We start from the raw sequence: 19,945 nt of genomic DNA, 5'->3' as shown, positions 1-19,945 counted from the left end.
AAGCGCTATAAATACAACATCGACCTAACACCCGATAGGTCAGATCTTCAAGCCTTGAGTAAGAAAAATGATGAATCTTTCAAGGCGTACGCCCAACGATGGAGGGAGTTGGCGGCACAGATAGAGCCCCCGCTGTCGGATAAGGAGACGGTGTCCTTATTCATCAACTCGTTGACTGGTCCCTATTACGATAAAATGATAGGGAACACAACGACACTCTTCTCGGACATCATCACCATTGGGGAGAGAGTGGAACAAGGACTTAAAAGTGGGAAGCTGGCTAAGCCTTCCCAATCATATGAAGCTAAGAAGGCCTTCGGGAAGAAGAAAGAGGGAGGAGTCAATGCTATAACCATACCCTCGGCTACTTCCACTTCGAAGTCGGGTAGATCGCAATTCACTCCTGTGAAGAAGTTTGATAAACTTCCGACCACTTATAGCGATCTCCTGCCGAAGCTAGTAGAAGCCAAACTTCTAGCTTATGTTCCACCAAGGAAGATCGACCCACCTTACCCCGATTGGTACAAGCCACAAGACAAATGTTTATACCATTCGGGGGCACCAGGGCATTCAACAAAGAACTGCCTAGCTCTCAAACACAAGGTCCAAAGCCTTATTGATGCTGGGTGGGTCACTTTCGATTCGACAGCGCCCGACGTGAGCAAGAACCCTCTGCCAAAGCAGGAGTAGAGAGAAGGGCAAGCCACGATAGGGCCCCTCCTTAATTTTCTTTTTCTTTTTGGGACTCATGATCAGTACCCGAGATCATGAGGACCTTTCATATAAATAAGGGTTTTGTACATTTTACATATATCAATAAAGAGGCATTTTTCACACATTATTCTCTCATTTAGTTCTTTTCTCTCTCTCTCTCTTATTAACATTAATAAATTCTAAACCTAAACAGAACCAATAAATAATTATGTCTGTGATTGTTCGCTCTGATCGGGATCCGAAAGCCGAGGATGAATGGGTTGAGTTGGACAGTGATGAGGAGACCATCTCTCCGGATCTGCGAAGACTGCTAGATCAAGAAGCTCGTCTACTCCAACCGTATCAAGAAGAATTGGAGACCGTGAATTTGGGGCAGGGTCAAGAAATACATGAGGGGGTTTTCGGCACCCATATTCCCGGGCCTGCAATGGCTAAAAAGATCCTCAGGGCGGGATATTATTGGTCGACCATGGAAGGAGACTGTTACCAGTATGCGCGGAAATGCCATAAATGTCAAGCATATGCCGATAACATTCATGTCCCACCCACTCCACTCAACGAGTTGGCTTCACCTTGGCCATTCGCAATGTGGGGCATGGATGTTATTGGACCTATCGAGCCAAGAGCATCCAATGGACATAGGTTCATCCTTGTGGCCATTGACTATTTCACCAAATGGGTAGAAGCGGCATCATATGCTCATGTGACCCGAAAGGTAGTAACATCCTTCATCAGGAAGAACATCATATGCAGATACGGTATTCCCGATAAAATCATCACTGATAATGGATCCAATCTAAATAACAAGATGGTGGAAGAACTGTGCCAAGAGTTCAAAATCCAACACCACAACTCTTCCCCCTATCGACCAAAGATGAATGGGGCAGTCGAGGCAGCCAATAAAAATATCAAGAAGATAGTGCAAAAGATGGTTGTCTCATTCAAAGACTGGCATGAGATGCTACCCTTCGCTCTCCATGGATACAGGACTTCAGTGCGCACATCCACAGGAGCTACTCCATTCTCCCTCGTTTATGGGATGGAGGCGGTCTTGCCTGTTGAAGTTGAGATACCTTCTCTAAGGGTAATCATGGAAGCGAAACTTTCCGAGGCAGAATGGGTTCAAAGCCGATACGACCAATTGAACCTCATTGAAGAGAAACAGCTGAACGCCATATGCCATGGTCAAGCCTATCAAAGGAAGATCAAAAAGGCTTTTGACAAGAAAGTCCACCCTCGAGTCTACCATGAGGGAGAGCTGGTAATGAAGAAATTACTACCAGCCCAAAAGGACAAAATCGGAAAGTGGGCCCCGAATTACGAAGGACCATACGTGGTGAAGCGAGCCTTCTCCGGAGGAGCATTGATCCTCACAGACATAGATGGAGAAGAACTTCGATACTCAGTCAACGCCGACGTGGTAAAGAAGTATTATGCTTGAAGACGTTGCTTGCATAAGCCCGCTAGGATGAAAACCCGAAAAAGGGCATCCTAGGCAAAAGTTAGGGCAAAACAAAAAGCCCGCCAGTACAAGGGTACTAGGCAAAACAAAGGCAAAATTATCCCCGCTAGGATACGTCCTAGGCAAAAGTTAGGGGCAAAAGAATAAGATGTAAAAGCAAAGCAAGCAACGGTCACTTGAATCGAAAACCGAAAGGCGGTTCAAGTGATTATCTGCTAGAAGCAAGCGTCTTGCAGCATCTACACTCCTGGCTCAGGCATCTCACCCGAAGCGATTAGGGGAACGGGAAGAGCGACAATTACAGATATAATTGTTTAAGCCAAAAATGTATAGCCTACCTTGGCCAGCCATTCTTCAGAAAATCCCTTTGTAAATCTTTCTGTAAAAAAACATTTGAATATCAATAAAATATCCATTTGTTTCTTTTCTCTCTTGACCATGTGATTATGCCTTTAAATTGATGATTCAAAAATTGTACGAAACTCTGTTAATAATCGGTCAAATAAAGAAAGTTGGAGGGGTTCCTATAAAAATCAGTAATCTCCTGCATTAAAAGGCTCACGAAAATACTCCCTCGCGTTAATAACAGAAGTCCCTCTAAAAGAAGAAGAGGATAGGGAGAGCCATTCACTTTTCTAAATAAAAGAACAAAAATAAAAACTTGCATCGCGTGCATCACACACATTAGTTGCACATTTAAAGACCTTACCACGAGGCAATTGCATAAAATAGAAAAAATAGAAAATTGCTTGTGTATGACAGCAGTCAACAAAAGCTGAAAACGAAAAAAGGCAAAATACAGCAAAAGCCAAAATTAACAAAAAGGCAAGACACAAAAAAAGCCAAAAACATCGATAAAAGGCAAACATAAAGATCCCCAATTGTACAGAATAATTGAGCCTGGAGAGGCTTGCCGAAATAATACTCTCTCAGAATAATTGAGCCTGGAGAGGCTTGCCGAAACAATACTCCCTCTTAGAATAATTGAGCCTGGAGAGGCTCGCCGAAATAATACTCTCTCAGAATAACTGAGCCTGGAGAGGCTCGCAGAAATAATACTCCCCAGAGAAACCTCAGCTTAAGCTCATGGAACAAATCCCCAGCGAGAGCTATCAAAGCAAGATCGTCAAAATCCCCAATGGAAGCGCGATCATCCAAGCAAAATATTCAGTCAAAGGACTTGAAACTTCCTCAGTGGAAGATAGCTCTCTGACTCAAGCGCTGAGTGAGGCTAAGCCTGCAGAGGCTTCCTAAATAATACTCTGGGATACATAAGATCCCCAAATCCCCAGTCGCCTACTCAAGAGGCACCCCTACAAAAAGAGAAATAAAAAATATATCAATAAATATTCCCCAAGCGGAATTCGGCATCCAGCCAAACACCGACATCAAGATGATTTGCCTAACAGAAGAGGCCAGTCAAGAATTGAATGACAGAATCCCCCAGCGGATAACAGCCTACACAGAGGCTACAAAAATCAGAAAATCAAAAGAGACACCCGAATAAGGACAACCGGGATACTCCACTTACGTCAAAAGGACGTCAGCCAAACATAAGGCATCGCTCAACTCAGAGAGAGAGCATCTGTGTCTACACCCCAAGGAGTCAGAAATTCCCCATGGGTACCAACTAAGCAATGCAAGTTGGGGCACAAAAACCAATGAATGACTGCACATCCCCTAGACGGATCCCTGCGTTATCCAGCCCTCAGCGGCACAAAATCAGAAAAACAAACCGTCGAAGCAGCATTGTGGACTGTGGAGACAAACTTATCTCAAAACCCTGGAGAGGGCAAACTCAGCTGCCCATGTTGAGAGGCAAAACCCTGGAGAGGGCAAACTCAGCTGCCCATATTGAGAGGCAAAACCCTGTAGAGGGCAAACTCAGCTGCCCATGTTGAGAGGCAAAACCCTGGAGAGGGCAAACTCAGCTGCCCATGTTGAGAGGCAAAACCCTGGAGAGGGCAAACTCAGCTACCCATGTTGAGAGGCAAAACCCTGGAGAGGGCAAACTCAACTGCCTCATGTTGAGAGGCAGGGCCTGGAGAGGCGATACTCAACTGCCTCATGTTGAGAGGCAGGGCCTGGAGAGGCGATACTCAACTGCCTCATGTTAAGAGGCAGGGCCTGGAGAGGCGATACTCAACTGACTCATGTTGAGAGGCAGGGCCTGGAGAGGCGGTACTCAGCTACCGAGGTTGTCAGAAACACTGAGGTATGCATGAGCCTGGAGAGGCGACGACTAATACTCAACCTGGAGAGGCTACTCAACAATTTTCCACCGGAAGACGCTACAAGTCAGAAGGATGGCACATCACCCGGACAATTGGGTCAACTCCTTTACTTGTCAGCCGGTACACCAAAAGGCCGGCCGACTAAGTAAAGGAGGGGCAGCTGTAGACCCCTAAAATTGTCCGGGTCAGAAATAAGACTCGAAGACTCTCAAAGATCAAAGGAAAGTCAGCCAGAAGGACTCCCAGAAGACCATAGGATGACTATCTGTAGGTTTAGAGGTCTTAGAGTAGCCAAAAATAAGAAAGTGGGAGGTTTGGAGCTCAATACGGCCTCCTTGGAGTTCAGTACGGCCGTACTGCACATTTTGTACTACAATACGGCCGTACTGAAACCAATACGGCCGTATTGAAGTTTCTGTATTTCAATACGGTCGTACTGAATTCAATACGGCCGTATTGAAGTACAAAAACTCAATACGGGCCGTATTGAACCCAGGGGCCGTACTGCGCCTCATCCCTATAAATAGGACGTCATTTGGACGTCATTCCACACTTTTCCACACAGTTTTGACTCCCTCCTTGAGTATTCTGGGGTTTTTGAGCAGTGTTCTGCCCTAGAAATCTCTCTAGGAGTCGATCCGACGAAGTTCTGGAATTCCGAGCATTTAGCTTGGAGATTCGAACTTAGGCGAAGGGAAATCTTTTGGATTTCCATAGTCAAAAATTATTTTTAGGAAGGAGCGAGCGAGCTTGTAGAGGGAGGGAGTGCCAAAAAGCCTCCTAGACTTCATTGATATATAAAAAGCACGCTTCAAGAGGTTTCTTTTCTAAAAATCCCTTCTTTTACCGCTTTCTGATTGTTGCATATTTAAATTTATCATCATGTAGATATTTAATTTACAATCGCTTATAATAAATAGGGGTAATTTAGTAATTTTGCGCTATTATTTAATAAATAATCCGTCATAGGGAACCCTAATGGGGCGCTGTGGGGGTGCTAACACCTTCCCCACACGTAACCGACTCCCTTACCCAACTCTCGTTGTAATGGCCAAAGTTGATTTATAAAATCAATTGCCTTAAATCTTTTTCCAATGTTTTGAGTAAAATATTGGTGGCGACTCCAAGAACCCTAATTTTTGCGAAAACCACTAATCCATAGAGGGTCCCGCTTGGGATTAATATGGATTGGTGAATCATTTAATAAAATTGGTAGCTCGACAAGGTCTCAGTTTGAGAATAAGTCGTTCTATCAATCCACCACTTTTCAAAACTTTAAAAAGAGTCCAACCATCGTCGCGATTGCCAAGCTCCGTTTCGGCGGGTGGCGACAACAGGCAACAAATGGATTAGTCCATTTTTAAGCACAAAAGGAACATCCTCTTCAAGATATTGAATGCACAAACTCTCATATGTGAAATCAGGTGTAGCCATCTCCCTAAGAGTCCTTTCACAGGGTCCATTATAAGGTTGTTCACCCATGTTTTCTGTTTGAATTGATTTAAGCTCAAACCCAGATTGGAAAACTTTCGGGGCAATGCATGAAGATCAACAGGTAGTTGAGCCCAGAGTTACGATAGCAGCTCGAAGCTAAGATCCTCAAGAATGCCGACCTCTTTGCCTGGTCCAGTGCCGACATGCCAGGTATTGACGCTAACTTCATCTGTCACAGGTTAGCAATACACAAGGAGGCGAAGCCAGTAGCTTAGAGGAAGCGAAAAGTCAAGGGTGAAAGGCAAGAAGCCATCATCACCAAAACCCAGAAGTTACTGAACGCTGGCTTTATCCGGGAGGTCAGATACACCACGTGGCTAGCAAACGTGGTATTAGTAAAATAGAGCTCGGGGAAATGGTGCATGTGCGTCGACTACACCGACCTGAACAGGGCATGCCCCAAGGACTCTTACCCATTGCCTAGTATCGACAGGTTGGTCGACGGGGCATCCGGTCACGCCCTCCTCAGCTTCCTTGACGCTTACTCCGGGTACAACCAGGTCATGATGTACCCCCAAGATGAGGTGCACACATCATTCATTACTGACCACGCCAACTACTACTATCGAGTGATGCCCTTTGGTCTCAAGAATGCGGGGGCCACTTACCAGCGGTTGATGGACAAGGTTTTCCACCAGTAGATTGGCCGGAATATGGAGGTCTATGTTGATGACATGGTGGTCAAAACCACCTCAGCCACGAACCATGCTGCCGACCTTGCCAAGGTTTTCAGCCAAATAAGGAGACACAACATGTGTCTTAACCTGAAAAAGTGCATCTTCGGCGTCTAGGGAGGTAAGTTCCTCGGTTTCATGATCACTAGTAGAGGAATCGAGGCCAACCCTGAGAAATGCAAAGCCATCATCCAGATGCAGAGTCCTCAAACAGTGAAAGAAATCCAACGCTTAGCCGGAAGGTTAGTCTCACTATCCCATTTCATTCCCAGACTCACAGAGAAGGCAGGGCCAATCTTCACTCTGCTACGAAAGCCAAAAAACTTCCAATGGACGGAACAGTGCGAGAAAGCTTTCCGAAGTTTCAAAACCTTTCTCACGACTCTGCCAATCCTACAGAGGCCGGATCACAAAACTGACCTCCTCCTCTACTTGGCCGTAGCAGAAAATGCCATCAACGCAGTGATAGTACAAGAACACTAGAAAGTGCAGACGTAGATCTACTTCATCAGCTGAGTCCTCCAAGATGCAGAGAAACGATACCAAATGATCGAAAAGCTGGCACTGGCACTCGTCACCGCGGCTCGATGCCTCCGACCTTACTTCCAGAGCCACCAGGTGATAGTCAAAATCGACTACCCCATAAAGCAAATCCTGAGAAAGCCAGAACTCGCCAGACGAATGATTGCATGGTCGGTCGAGTTATCCGAGTTCGGCATCCAGTATGAAAGTCGTGGCGCCCTGAAAGCTCAATGCCTGGCCGACTTCGTAGCCGAGCTTACGCCTACCTCTGCCAAAGAACTACAGGTATGGACTTTACACGTTGATGGGTCCTCCAACTGATGGAGGAGGCCCATGGTCTAAGGGCCCAACTACTAGGGCTATGGCAAGGATGATGCATGAAGAGTGGGCCCAAGCCCAAGGAAAGCCCACCACTTTATTTTGTTGGGCTTTATCTCAAGCCCATTAGATTAGGGTTAGTATAGGATTGGGCCTTAGTGCCTTTGTACTTTCTTTTGGACCTTGTAGTTCCGGCCATTAGCTTAGTAATTTCATTTCATGGTCATTTAGATTTAGGGTTAATTTAGGTTAACTTGTACACTTTCATTTGAATGTAATTTGGAATCATTTGAAGGTGCATTTCGGCCATGTGCACACATGCACATGGTGTGACCTAAATGCAACTCAAATGGACACCAAATCACATCCAAATGAGTGCACATGGAGGGGGTGGCCGGTTGGCACCAAAATTTGAATTCTTAAATTCAAATTTTGGCGCCTAGAGTTAAGTAAACCATACCATGGTTTTACTTAACTCTAGGTAAACCCAACTTAAACCCTTAACCTAATTTATCCTATAAATCTAGCTATGGCCGAATCATGTATCACTTTTGGACGTATATTGATGAGATTTCTCTCCATAGAAAATCCTATCCGAAAGTCACCTTTTCCTAACTCTACCCTACTTGAGATCTTCTCCTTGTAGAGCTAGGAAACTCTTCCTTCTTCCGGACTTAGTTAGAAGCAAGCTAGGGTCACATTGGTGCTTTTTGGAGCTGCCTTTCCTTGTCATTCTTCCAAGGAACCGAGGAGCATTGAAGGATTCTTGAGGATTTCCAAGTGGAACCTCATCACCAACTCTAAAGGTGGTGGTGCGGGTATTATATTGGAAGGCCCGAACCAGGTCACTTTGGAGCAATCCCTCAAGTTCAACTTCAAAGTAACCAACAACCAAGCAGAGTATGAGGCGCTTCTCGCAGGGCTAAAGCTAGCTCATGACTTCGAAGCTCGGAGAGTGAGTTGCAATAGCGACTCGAAACTCATGGTACAACAGCTCAGCGGAACATACCAGGCCAAAGACGTTCTCCTACAGCGGTATTTCCATATGGCATCACAACAGATCTCATCCTTCAACGAGTTCAATATACAGCATGTATCGCGAGAACAAAACACTAGAGCCGACCTCCTATCAAAGCTCGCTAGCACCAAACGCCCTGGAAAACATCAGACCATCATCCAGGAGACTTTGCACTCACCCAGCCTAGATGACAAGGTCGTCAATACTAGCAACAGGGAAGACCAGGGATGGATGACAGGCATCTGGAGCTACCCGAAGGAAGGAGTTTTGCCTGCAAATAAAGACGAAGCTCGAAAGATGAGGGTGAGGTCGGCCAAGTTAGTAATTATCAGCGACAAACTGTTCAAGCGTGGCATCTCCACCCCACTTCTCAAGTGCTTAACTGTTCCTCAGGCAGCCTATGATATCGAGGAGATCCACCGAGGCATATGTGGCATGGATTCCGGGGCACTCTCAATGGCAACCAGAGTACTCCGAGCAGGATACTACTAGCCCACTTTGAAGACGGATTGTCAGGACTACGTACAAAGGTGCAAAGAATGCCAACAGTTCGGCAACTCACATCGGCAGCCACCTGAAACTCTTCACCAGATGGTGTCGTCATGGCCTTTTTCCTAGTGGGGAATAGACATCCTCGGGCCATTCTCCCCCGCAAAAGGTCAACTCAAGTTCCTCCTAGTGGCGATCGATTACTTCACCAAGTGAATCGAGGCATGCCCGCTCGCCAAAATAACCACCGAAAATGTACAGAAATTCACCTGGAGGAATATTGTTTGCCGATTCAGAATCCCTCACACCCTCGTTACCGACAATGGCAAGCAATTCATCGCACAAAGCTTCGAGGATTTCCTCCGTGAGCTCGGCATCAAGCATCTCCCAACCTCGGTGGAACACCCCAAGACCAATTGCCCAGCCGAAGCAGCCAACAAGGTCATCCTCTAGGAACTTAAGAAGCGGCTAGAGAACGCTAAAGGACAGTGGGCCGACGAGCTTCCCAGCATCCTCTGGGCGTATCATTGCACCCCCCAGTCAACAACGCAAGAAACGCCTTACAGGCTGACTTACGGAGCCGACGTAATGATCCCAGTGGAAGTCGGAGAGACATCTCATCAATGCCAAGTCTTCAATAGCGAGCAGAACGCTCAAGAGTTAGCAGCTGACCTCGACTTAGTTGACGAGCTCAAAGACGAAGCTCAAATCCACAAAGAATCCTGCAAGCTCCGAGCTTCCCCTAGATACAATACGCGAGTGCGACCTCGCTCTTTCCGAGCTGGCGACTTGGTGTGGCGATTGCTAGGCGAAGCACAAAAGGACACGTTAGATGGAAAGCTTGCGCCCACCTGGGGTGGCCCATTCCGAGTTACAAAAGACTTGGAGAATGGAGCATACCGACTAGAAGAACTCAACGGAAAGCCTATACCGCGAACTTGGAATGCTACGCATCTCAAGTCTTACTTCAGCTAATTTTGTACAATGAGTTGTGCACTCTTTTCCCGCCTCAGTCTTTTATCCCAAAAAATAGAAAAATGGGTTTTGGCTGAGAGGGTTTTTAACGAGGCACATACAAACAATCAATAAAATGACTCATTCTGTTCCATTCATATCTTCTTAGTCTCGCATCATTTTACCATAAAATGTTTTATGCTACACAGAGGTCGAGTCTGTCGCCACCCGCCGAAACGGACGTTGGCATTCGCGACGATGGTTGGACTCTTTTTAGGTTTTGAAAAATGATGGATTGTTAGAGCGACTTATTCTCAAACTGAGACCTCATCGAACTAACAATATTTATTAAATGATTCTCACCGACCTATGTTAATCCCAAACGGGACCCTCCATAGATTAGCGGTTTTCGTAAAAAGAAGGGTTCTTGGAGTCGCCACCAATATTTTACTCAAAACATTGGAAAAAGATACAAGGAAATTGATTTTCATAAATCAACTTTGGCCACTACAACCAGAGTCGGGTAAGGGAGTCAGTTACGTGCGAGGAAGGTGTTAGCACCCCACAACGCCCCTTTCGGGTTCCCTATGACGGATTATTTCATAAATAACAGTGTAAAGTTACTAAATTACCCCTATTTATTAGAAACGATTATAGATAAAATATTTACATGATGAAAGCTCTAAACATGCAATGCGACAATCAAAAATCAATAAAAGCGGTAAAAGAAAGGATTTAGAAAGAAACCTCCGAAGCGGGCTTTTATATATATCAGAACAACGTTAGGAGGCTTTTGGCGCTCCTTCCCACTACACGTCCGCTCGCTCCTTTCCCCTAAAGACAAATTTTTACTATGGAAATCAAAGAGATTTCCCTTTGACTTGTTCGAATCTCAAGCTAATGGCTCATGACTCAAGAACTTCGTCGGATCGGCTCCCGGAGAGATATCTAGGGCAGAGAAAAGCTCAAAAACCCAAGAATACTCAGCAGGAGGGTTGGGGAATGTGTAAAAAGTGTGGAAGGACGTGCCAATGACGTCCTATTTATAGGATTGAGGCGCAATACGGCCTGGGGGGTCAATACGGCCCGTACTGGGTTTTTGAACTACAGTACGGCCGTATTGAATTTGGTACGGCCGTACTGAAGTGTTTTGAACTACAGTACGGCCGTATTGAAATTGGTACGGCCGTATTGCAGTTCAAATGGCTCAGTACGGCCGTACTGAACCTCTGGGAGGGTGTATTGAGCTCCAATCCTCGCACACCCTTATTCTAAGCTGCTCTAAGACTTCTAGACCTACAAAGAATCATTCTAGGGTCTTCCAGGAGTCCTTCCGGCTGACTTTCCTTCGGTCTTCGAGAGTCTTTGAGTCTTATTTTCGACCCAGACAATTTTAGGGGTCTACAGCTGCCCCCCTTTACTTAGTCAAACGGCTTTTTGGTGTACCGGTTGACAAGTAAAGGAGTTGACCCAATTGTCCGGGGAACAGGCCACCCTTCCGACTTGTAGTGTCTTCAGGTGGGAAAACTGTTGAGTAGCCTCTCCAGGTTGAGTATTAGTCGTCGCCTCTCTAGGCTCGTTGCATACCTTGGTGTTTCTGACAACCTCGGTAGCGTGAGTTTGCCCTCTCCAAGGTCTGCATGCCTCCATGTTTCTGACGATGTTGGCAGCTGCATACCTCCGTGTTTTTGACGACGGGGTAGCTGAGTATTAGTCGTCGCCTCTCCAGGCTCGTTGCATACCTTGGTGTTTCTGACAACCTCGGTAGCTGCATACCTCCGTGTTTCTGACGACGTCGGTAGCTGAGTATTAGTCGTCGCCTCTCCAGGCTCGTTGCATACCTTGGTGTTTCTGACAACCTCGGTAGCTGCATACCTCCGTGTTTCTGACGACGTCGGTAGCTGAGTATTAGTCGTCGCCTCTCCAGGCTCGTTGCATACCTTGGTGTTTCTGACAACCTCGGTAGCTGCATACCTCCGTGTTTCTGATGACGTCGGTAGCTGAGTATTAGTCGTCGCCTCTCCAGGCTCGTTGCATACCTTGGTGTTTCTGACAAACTTGGTAGCTGCATACCTCCATGTTTCTGACAACGTCGGTAGCTGAGTATTAGTCGTCGCCTCTCCAGGCTCGTTGCATACTTCGGTGTTTTTGACAACCTCAGTAGCGTGAGTTTGCCCTCTCCAGGGTGAGTATTAGTCGTCGCCTCTCCAGGCTCGTTGCATACCTCGGTGTTTCTGACAACCTCGGTAGCGTGAGTTTGCCCTCTCTAGGGTCTGCATGCCTCCATGTTTCTGACGATGTTGGCAGCTGCATACCTCCGTGTTTCTGACGACGGGGTAGCTGAGTATTGGTCGTCGCCTCTCCAGGCACGTGCATACCTTGGTGTTTCTGACAACCTCGGTAGCGTGAGTTTGCCCTCTGGAGGGTGGCATGCCTCCATGTTTCTGACGATGTTGGCAGCTGCGTACCTCCGTGTTTCTGACGACGGGGTAGCTGAGTATTAGTCGTCGCCTCTCCAGGCTCGTTGCATACCTCGGTGTTTCTGACAACCTCGGTAGCTGCATACCTCCGTGTTTCTGACGACGTCGGTAGCTGAGTATTAGTCGTCACCTCTCCAGGCTCGTTGCATACCTTGGTGTTTCTGACAACCTCGGTAGCTGCATACCTCCGTGTTTCTGACGACGTCGGTAGCTGAGTATTATTCGTCGCCTCTCCAGGCTCGTTGCATACCTTGGTGTTTCTGACAACCTCGGTAGCTGCATACCTCCGTGTTTCTGACGACGTCGGTAGCTGAGTATTAGTCGTCGCCTCTCCAGGCTCGTTGCATACCTTGGTGTTTCTAACAACCTCGGTAGCTGCATACCTCCATGTTTCTGACGACGTCGGTAGCTGAGTATTAGTCGTCGCCTCTCCAGGCTCGTTGCATACCTTGGTGTTTCTGACAACCTTGGTAGCTGCATACCTCCGTGTTTCTGACGACGTCGGTAGCTGAGTATTAGTCGTCGCCTCTCCAGGCTCGTTGCATACTTCGGTGTTTTTGACAACCTCAGTAGCGTGAGTTTGCCCTCTCCAGGGTGAGTATTAGTCGTCGCCTCTCTAGGCTCGTTGCATACCTCGGTTTTTCTGACAACCTCGGTAGCGCGAGTTTGCCCTCTCCAGGGACTGCATGCCTCCATGTTTCTGACGATGTTGGCAGCTGCATACCTCCGTGTTTCTGACGAATAGGTAGCTGAGTATTGGTCGTCGCCTCTCCAGGCTCGTGCATACCTTGGTGTTTCTGACAACCTCGGTAGCGTGAGTTTGCCCTCTCCAGGGTGGCATGCCTCCATGTTTTTGACGATGTTGGCAGCTGCGTACCTCCGTGTTTCTGACGACGGGGTAGCTGAGTATTAGTCGTCGCCTCTCCAGGCTCGTTGCATACCTTGGTGTTTCTGAAAACCTCGGTAGCTGCATACCTCCGTGTTTCTGACGACGTCGGTAGCTGAGTATTAGTTGTCGCCTCTCCAGGCTCGTTGCATACCTTGGTGTTTCTGACAACCTCGGTAGCTGCATACCTCCGTGTTTCTGACGACGTCGGTAGCTGAGTATTAGTCGTCGCCTCTCCAGGCTTGTTGCATACCTTGGTGTTTCTGACAACCTCGGTAGCTGCATACCTCCGTGTTTTTGACGACGTCGGTAGCTGAGTATTAGTCGTCGCCTCTCTAGGCTCGTTGCATACCTTGGTGTTTCTAACAACCTCGGTAGCTGCATACCTCCGTGTTTCTGACGACGGGGTAGCTGAGTATTAGTCGTCGCCTCTCCAGGCTCGTTGCATACCTCGGTGTTTCTGACAACCTCGGTAGCTGCATACCTCCGTGTTTCTGACGACGTCGGTAGCTGAGTATTAGTCGTCGCCTCTCCAGGCTCGTTGCATACCTTGGTGTTTCTGACAACCTCGGTAGCTGCATACCTCCGTGTTTCTGACGACGTCGGTAGCTGAGTATTAGTCGTCGCCTCTCCAGGCTCGTTGCATACCTTGGTGTTTCTGACAACCTCGGTAGCTACATACCTCCGTGTTTCTGACGATGTCGGTAGCTGAGTATTAGTCGTCGCCTCTCCAGGCTCGTTGCATACCTTGGTGTTTCTGATAACCTTGGTAGCTGCATACCTCCGTGTTTCTGACGACGTCAGTAGATGAGTATTAGTCGTCGCCTCTCCAGGCTCGTTGCATACTTTGGTGTTTCTGACAACCTCAGTAGCGTGAGTTTGCCCTCTCCAGGGTTGCATACCTCCGTGCTTCTGGTCACTTTGGTAGCGTGAGTTTGCCCTCTCCAGGGATCTGAGATGATTTTGTCTCCACAGTCCACGATGCTGCTTCGACGGTTGTTTTCGATTTTGGTGCCGCCGAGGGCTGGATAACGCAGGGATCCGTCTAGGGGATGTGCAGTTACTCATAGGTTCTTGTGTCCCAACTTTCCATTGCGTAGTTGGTGCCCACTGGGGAAATTCTGATTCCTTGGGGATGTAGACACGAAGATGCTCTTTCTGGGGTGAGCGGTGCCTTATGATTGGCTGACGTCCTTTCGACGTTGGTGGAGTATCCCGATTATCCTTGTTCGGGTGACTTTTTTTGATTTTTCTGGTTTTGTTGCCTCTGTGTAGGCTGTTATCCGCTGGGGGATTCTGTCGTATTGATCTTTTCTGATTTTCCTTTTTGAAGGAGTTCCTCTAAGTAGGCGGATAGGAATTGAGGATCTTGTGTATCCCAGAGTATTATTTAGAAAGCCTCTTCAGGCTTAGCTTCACTCGGCGCTCGAGTTGGAAAGCTATCTTCCACCGAGGAAGTTTAAGTCCTTTGACTCGGATATTCTGTTCGGATGATCATGCTTCCAACGGGGAATCTTGCTGATCTTGCTCTAATAGCTTTCACTGGGAATTCGGCCCAAGAGTGCAAGCTGAGATGTCTCTGGGGAGTATTATTTCGGCAAGCCTCTCCAGGCTCAGTTATTCTGTATGATTGTTTGATTTTCTGAATTTTGCCTTTTTTGTCGATTTTCGGCTTTTTTTTTTTTTTTTGGAATCGGAGGGATCTCAAACACACTCACTGATAAAGTATGCCGAGGAATGAAGATGTTGTTGATGTACAAAAGAATGGGCCAATACGGGCCGTATTGAATTCAATACGCCCGTATTGGTGTGGTCGTTATGGCCAATGTTGCCGTATTCATTTCAGTACGCCCGTATTGAGTTGAAAATTTGTTCATAACCCTAATTTTAGTACGGGCGTACTGAACATGGTACGGGCGCATTGTTTTTTCTGAAGTTTATATGTTTTTTTGTTTTTTTGTTTTTTTTTGTTTTTTTGTTTATTTTTTCAATAAACAGAGAATAAGTGATCTTCCAGTACACCTATCATCTGTATGCATGTATGCGGTATGATGCACCTAATTCTATTTGATTTATTTTTCAAAAGAATTAACCGATGCGTTTCTTTGCTTGGATTTTGCCATTCCTCTTAGACGGGCTGTGCGCTGCCGATTTCTGTAACCGAGGAATGATGTGTGTTATATCGAGATTGGTGTCATCGACCCAGTGATCCTTCCCTTCCTTTAGAAGATGTATCAACCCTCCTATTGACCACTATATCTCCATGTTTCCGCTAGATTACTCTAAAATCGTTTGGGACAAGAGAAAAGAAGGGAAAGATATTTTTTGTTCGGAAGTTTGTGTTTTAGAGGGGATTATTTTTTCGAAAATGGTTTTTGTAAGAATGGCTGGCCAAGGTAGGCTTATGTGTTTAGGCTTGTTTGATTAAACACTTATGAAGTTAAGGAAGTCTTGTTATTGACGTTGTGATTTGACAACTTAGATAGTTTCCTTGAACCTTTCTTTTTGAATTCAGCTCATGGTACCATCATGGATTTATTTTCGCTTTTTGATTGTCCTTATTTTTGCCTAAAACACCCTTTTGTGGCGTCTTAGTGGACCTTTGTTTTTGTTTATTTTTGTAACCCTAACTTTTGCCTAGGTCACCCTTTTGTGGGATTCCTAGCGGGTCTTTTGCTCTTATTTTTGCGCAGCCCCCTTTTTGGGTTTCCTGCCGAGCTTTTTTTTGTTTTTATGATTTTTGTTCTTTAAAGGATTCCTTTTTTATCCATGATGGCGCTTGTCGAGGCCAAGGAATGGTGCTCCAAGTTATCACACACACTTTCGCATTAAAATGATGCGGGTTTATTGTTATTAAGACAATTTCAACTTCATTCATGCTTATTCAAACAGGGTTAAGAATAATGTGGTCTAGAAATTTATTGTAAGCAAGAAAAGAAGCAATAAGAAAGAATAGGGAACGATTTTATTATAATTATAGTGGAAACATGTGCCCTATCGAGGCTCGGGGGTCGGGCTGTCCCCGAGGAGTGATCTCTAACAGTCATCAGGTCTATACATCCCTATCGGAAGAAGAAGAACACTTGATGACGACGACCGGCCTTGACGCTTGTGAACCGACCTTCCTAAAGATCTGGCTTAAAGAACGTCGAGAAGGATCTTGGTTCCTCTTCGTCCTTTGATCTTTATTCGGGTTGTATCCTAACCCTTGTTTCCCCGGATTATCCTTAATAATGGGTAGCTCGGGAATTCCTTGGGAATCCTTGCCATGTCCTTGTCCAGGCAAGTATCCGTTCTTGGTGAGCATGTAGGCTACCTTCTTCATTTCTCGGGGAAATGTTTCGACATTGGCAATCTCCAATGCTTGGAAGGCGGTCTCTTGAGCTTCCTCTGCTGCGTCCACGTAAGGTATGGCAGACGGCTTGCTGATGAGTATGTCATCTTCGGCTTGTACAGTCACCAGCTTGTCACCCACTATGAATTTGACTTTCTGGTGGAGCGTAGAGGGAACAGCTTTCGCATCATGAATCCAAGGTCGGCCGAGGAGTGATGGAATCATGCTTAGGAAGGCAAGAGGTTACATATTGAAGGAGCCAAGAGGAGTTGGCTAGACATGAAGGTTTGGGCCAGTCAGGACCCAATGGGCCTGATGGGCCTAGGAAGGCCCAAGTTGAACTTTTCATGGGCCATATTTTGTTATAGCTATTTTCATATGTTTTGTATACATCATGTTAGTATAGGTATCATATATTTTGGTCTTGTATTTTGGACCACATAGAGTAGCATTTTAGGTTTTAGGCTTGTTGGGCCTTGTTTTGGGCTTCATGGGCCTTTGGGCTTTTGGTACTCAATATTGGGCTCATTTTCATTCTTGTAATTTTTCCTTTCCATTGTATTTGTTTGACCATTGTATTTAGGTCATTAGATTAGGAATATACAAGAATTACTTAAATAGGTAAATTAGGTTAAACTAGGTTTAATTTGGAAGTCATTTAAGTTACATTTGAGTCACATGTTTAGCACCATGGGTGGCTGAACATGTGCCACTCAAATTAACCCTAAATAACTCTCAAATCAAACCTAAATGCATCTAGGCACCTAAATTTTCGGACTAGCACATGGGAGCCAAAATTTGAATTCAAATTTCAAGTTTGAATTCAAATTTTGGGCGCCACATGTAGCCTTGGATTTAGGCGCCCAAAGTTGCACACTTGGAACCCTACTTAAGTGATTCTTCCACTCTTTGTATTCACTTTTGAGATTAATAAAATTGGAGAGCTTATTCAGCCCAATTTTCTCTTGAGAGTCACCGAAATTTCTCACATCAAAAGCCATAGGAGAGTTCATCTTTTCCTTCTCTTTGAAGTGAGGAATCCTTTGCTCCTTAAGCTTGGATGCTTCCATCCAAGGCTTAAGCCTATTCCAACCAAGAATCATCCTCCATCAAGTGCTCATTTTCGTTGGTTTCCATTTCCTTGAAGGAGATCCGTGCATAAGAAGAGCTAAGGAAAAGAACAACATTCACTCCTCCTAACCTCTTCCATCAAGGAGACAGCTGTATGCGGGATTAATGTCCATCACTTGAAATTCGACATTGAAGATGGTAGGTCCAATTTGGATTGGAAGATTGACTTCTCCCACCACTTCTCTCTTGGAACCGTCGAAAGCTCGGACGATCATGTTGCTCGGGCGCATTTGGATTCCCTTGATTGCCACTTGATCGAGCGTTCTTTTTGGCATCACGTTCAAGGAAGATCCATTATCCACCAAGACTTTAGCGATGTGATATTCCTTGCACTTTACAGAGATGTGCAAGGGCTTGTTGTGATTCGGTCCCCCAGCGGGGATCTCTTCATCGGTGAAAGTGAGGTGATCATTAGCCGTGATGTGACTAACAATCCCCTCAAATTTGTCTTGGGAGATAGTGTGCGACACGTATGCTTCGTTCAAGACTTTCAACAGAGCTTGCCGATGCGGTTCGGAGCTTAGGATCAACGACAATAGAGTAATTTTTGCTGGCGTCCTATGAAGTTGATCCACGATGGAGTACTCGCTCTGTCGGATATATTTTAATAGCTCATCAGTCTCCTCCTCGGATTCTTTATTTTCCTCGGTTTTCTCTTCTTTTTCTTTCCCTTTATTCTTGGGAGCTTTGTCATGAAGATCTTCGGGAGTGTAGATCCTGCCACTCCTAGTCATGCCCCCAAGTCCAGCGATGTTAGAGATATCGTTGTCGGCAGAAGAATGGATGTCGTATATCCATGGCACAACCTTATTCACTTTGTAGGGAAAAGGTCTTGGAGCAGTGATCTTCAATGGTATCGGACCTTCCCCTTTATTTGTCTTGATTACCAGCAACGGAGTTGATGTGCGTTCGCTTGGCGCGGTTGTTGGCTTACATTTGATAACGAACGGCGTGCGATCCATTCTGAACATACGCATCGATTAATCCTTTCTTTTTATTAATATTATTAATAAATTACTAGGAGGGATGTATGCGAATGAATGACTATGAAATGCAAAGGCAATTGAAAGATTCCATAGATCTCAAAAATTCAATTTATTAATCAAGGAAAATGTACAACTTGTTATACAATGCTTTGAAGCAACTTTTTACAAAATGAGAAGAGCCGGTAGAAACCCACAGGCGGGTTCATGTTTCTTCTCCATTCATCTTCGGCTTCCTCTACATGACGGGCCATTGCCTCAACTTGCGTATGGACTGCTTGGCTCATATCATCACTAATCTTTTGAGCGTCCTTCGCCTTTTGAATGTGGTAGTTGATCATGGCTTGCAGCTCATTAAGCTCGTCTTCGGCTCGATCCTTCTCCTCTTGGAGCTTAGCCATATGTGCTAGTCCTTCCTTTTCCTTCTTGCGAAAATTAGAAAGGCTTGCGGTTTGTTGTTGAGCAACTTCCCGCCATTGCTGCGCATCGGATCGAGTCAAGAGTAAGTCATCCTGCATGTCCTTGATCAACTGTGCCTGCCTTGCATACTCGACTTCAAGGTGTGCTATCTTTGCGTCAACATCTCGGAGTTGACTACTCGGTTCGACCTTTGGCATTTTGGATGCCCGAGTAGCCTTCTCATTAAGGTTAGCACACTCGTCCTTGAGCCGCTCTATCTCATGGTCTTTTTTCTTGCACTGCCTTTGTAGACCGTCAATGGCGAAACTGGATTCTTCGTTTTTCTCTTCAAGAACTCTCACCTGAGCTCCCATGATTTCCAGCTTCTTGCTCAAGGCATCGACTTGTTCTTGTAGCACCCTCCTTGTGATTGCGGTTGCGCAAGAGGTGGATGGTTGGGGCACCCCCCTCTCGTTCCTCCAAATCTCGTAGTCGGTGGAGACGGATACCCGAGGCTTTCCAAGCTCTCGATCTCCCTCGTAGATTGGTCTCTCCCACGCTCTAATGACGGCGTGCATGTCCCTCTGATGCTCAGAATCAAAGGAGAAACACAATCCTCCAAGCTCCTCTTTGGTAGGAACAATCTGAGTCCTCATAAGTTGTCTCACAGCCAATCTAGGTGAATAAGCTATGCAACCTCTGAGGCCCATCAAGGGTATGCTTGGGTAACTGCCGCATCAATACATGGCTTGGAGGGAACCAAGGACAAACCCGTGTGAAGTGCTCAATGCTCCACTGTTCCATCTCTTCCTTCCATTCGGAAGCATAACGGCGGCATACGGGGATCTTTGAA

The 19,945-nt window shown here is 46.1% G+C and overlaps 1 protein-coding gene across 1 annotated transcript; it reads left to right on the top strand.

The window, feature by feature from the left end:
* Positions 1-7,124: 7,124 nt before the first annotated feature.
* LOC145956307 (uncharacterized) lies at positions 7,125-8,928 on the top strand. The gene is made up of 2 exons (XM_083071889.1): positions 7,125-7,385; positions 8,263-8,928. Exons 1-2 carry the CDS (start codon positions 7,125-7,127, stop codon positions 8,926-8,928), a joined length of 927 nt encoding a protein of 308 aa, XP_082928015.1.
* The last annotated feature ends 11,017 nt before the right edge of the window (positions 8,929-19,945 follow it).

This window comes from Cajanus cajan, chromosome 3 (genome assembly GCF_000230855.2).
Source record: "Cajanus cajan strain Asha chromosome 3, NIPB_CcT2T_4, whole genome shotgun sequence".
NCBI classification, from domain to species: domain Eukaryota; kingdom Viridiplantae; phylum Streptophyta; class Magnoliopsida; order Fabales; family Fabaceae; genus Cajanus; species Cajanus cajan.
Note: the sequence above shows the minus strand (reverse complement) of the source record. Positions and strands in the feature narration are given on the sequence as shown.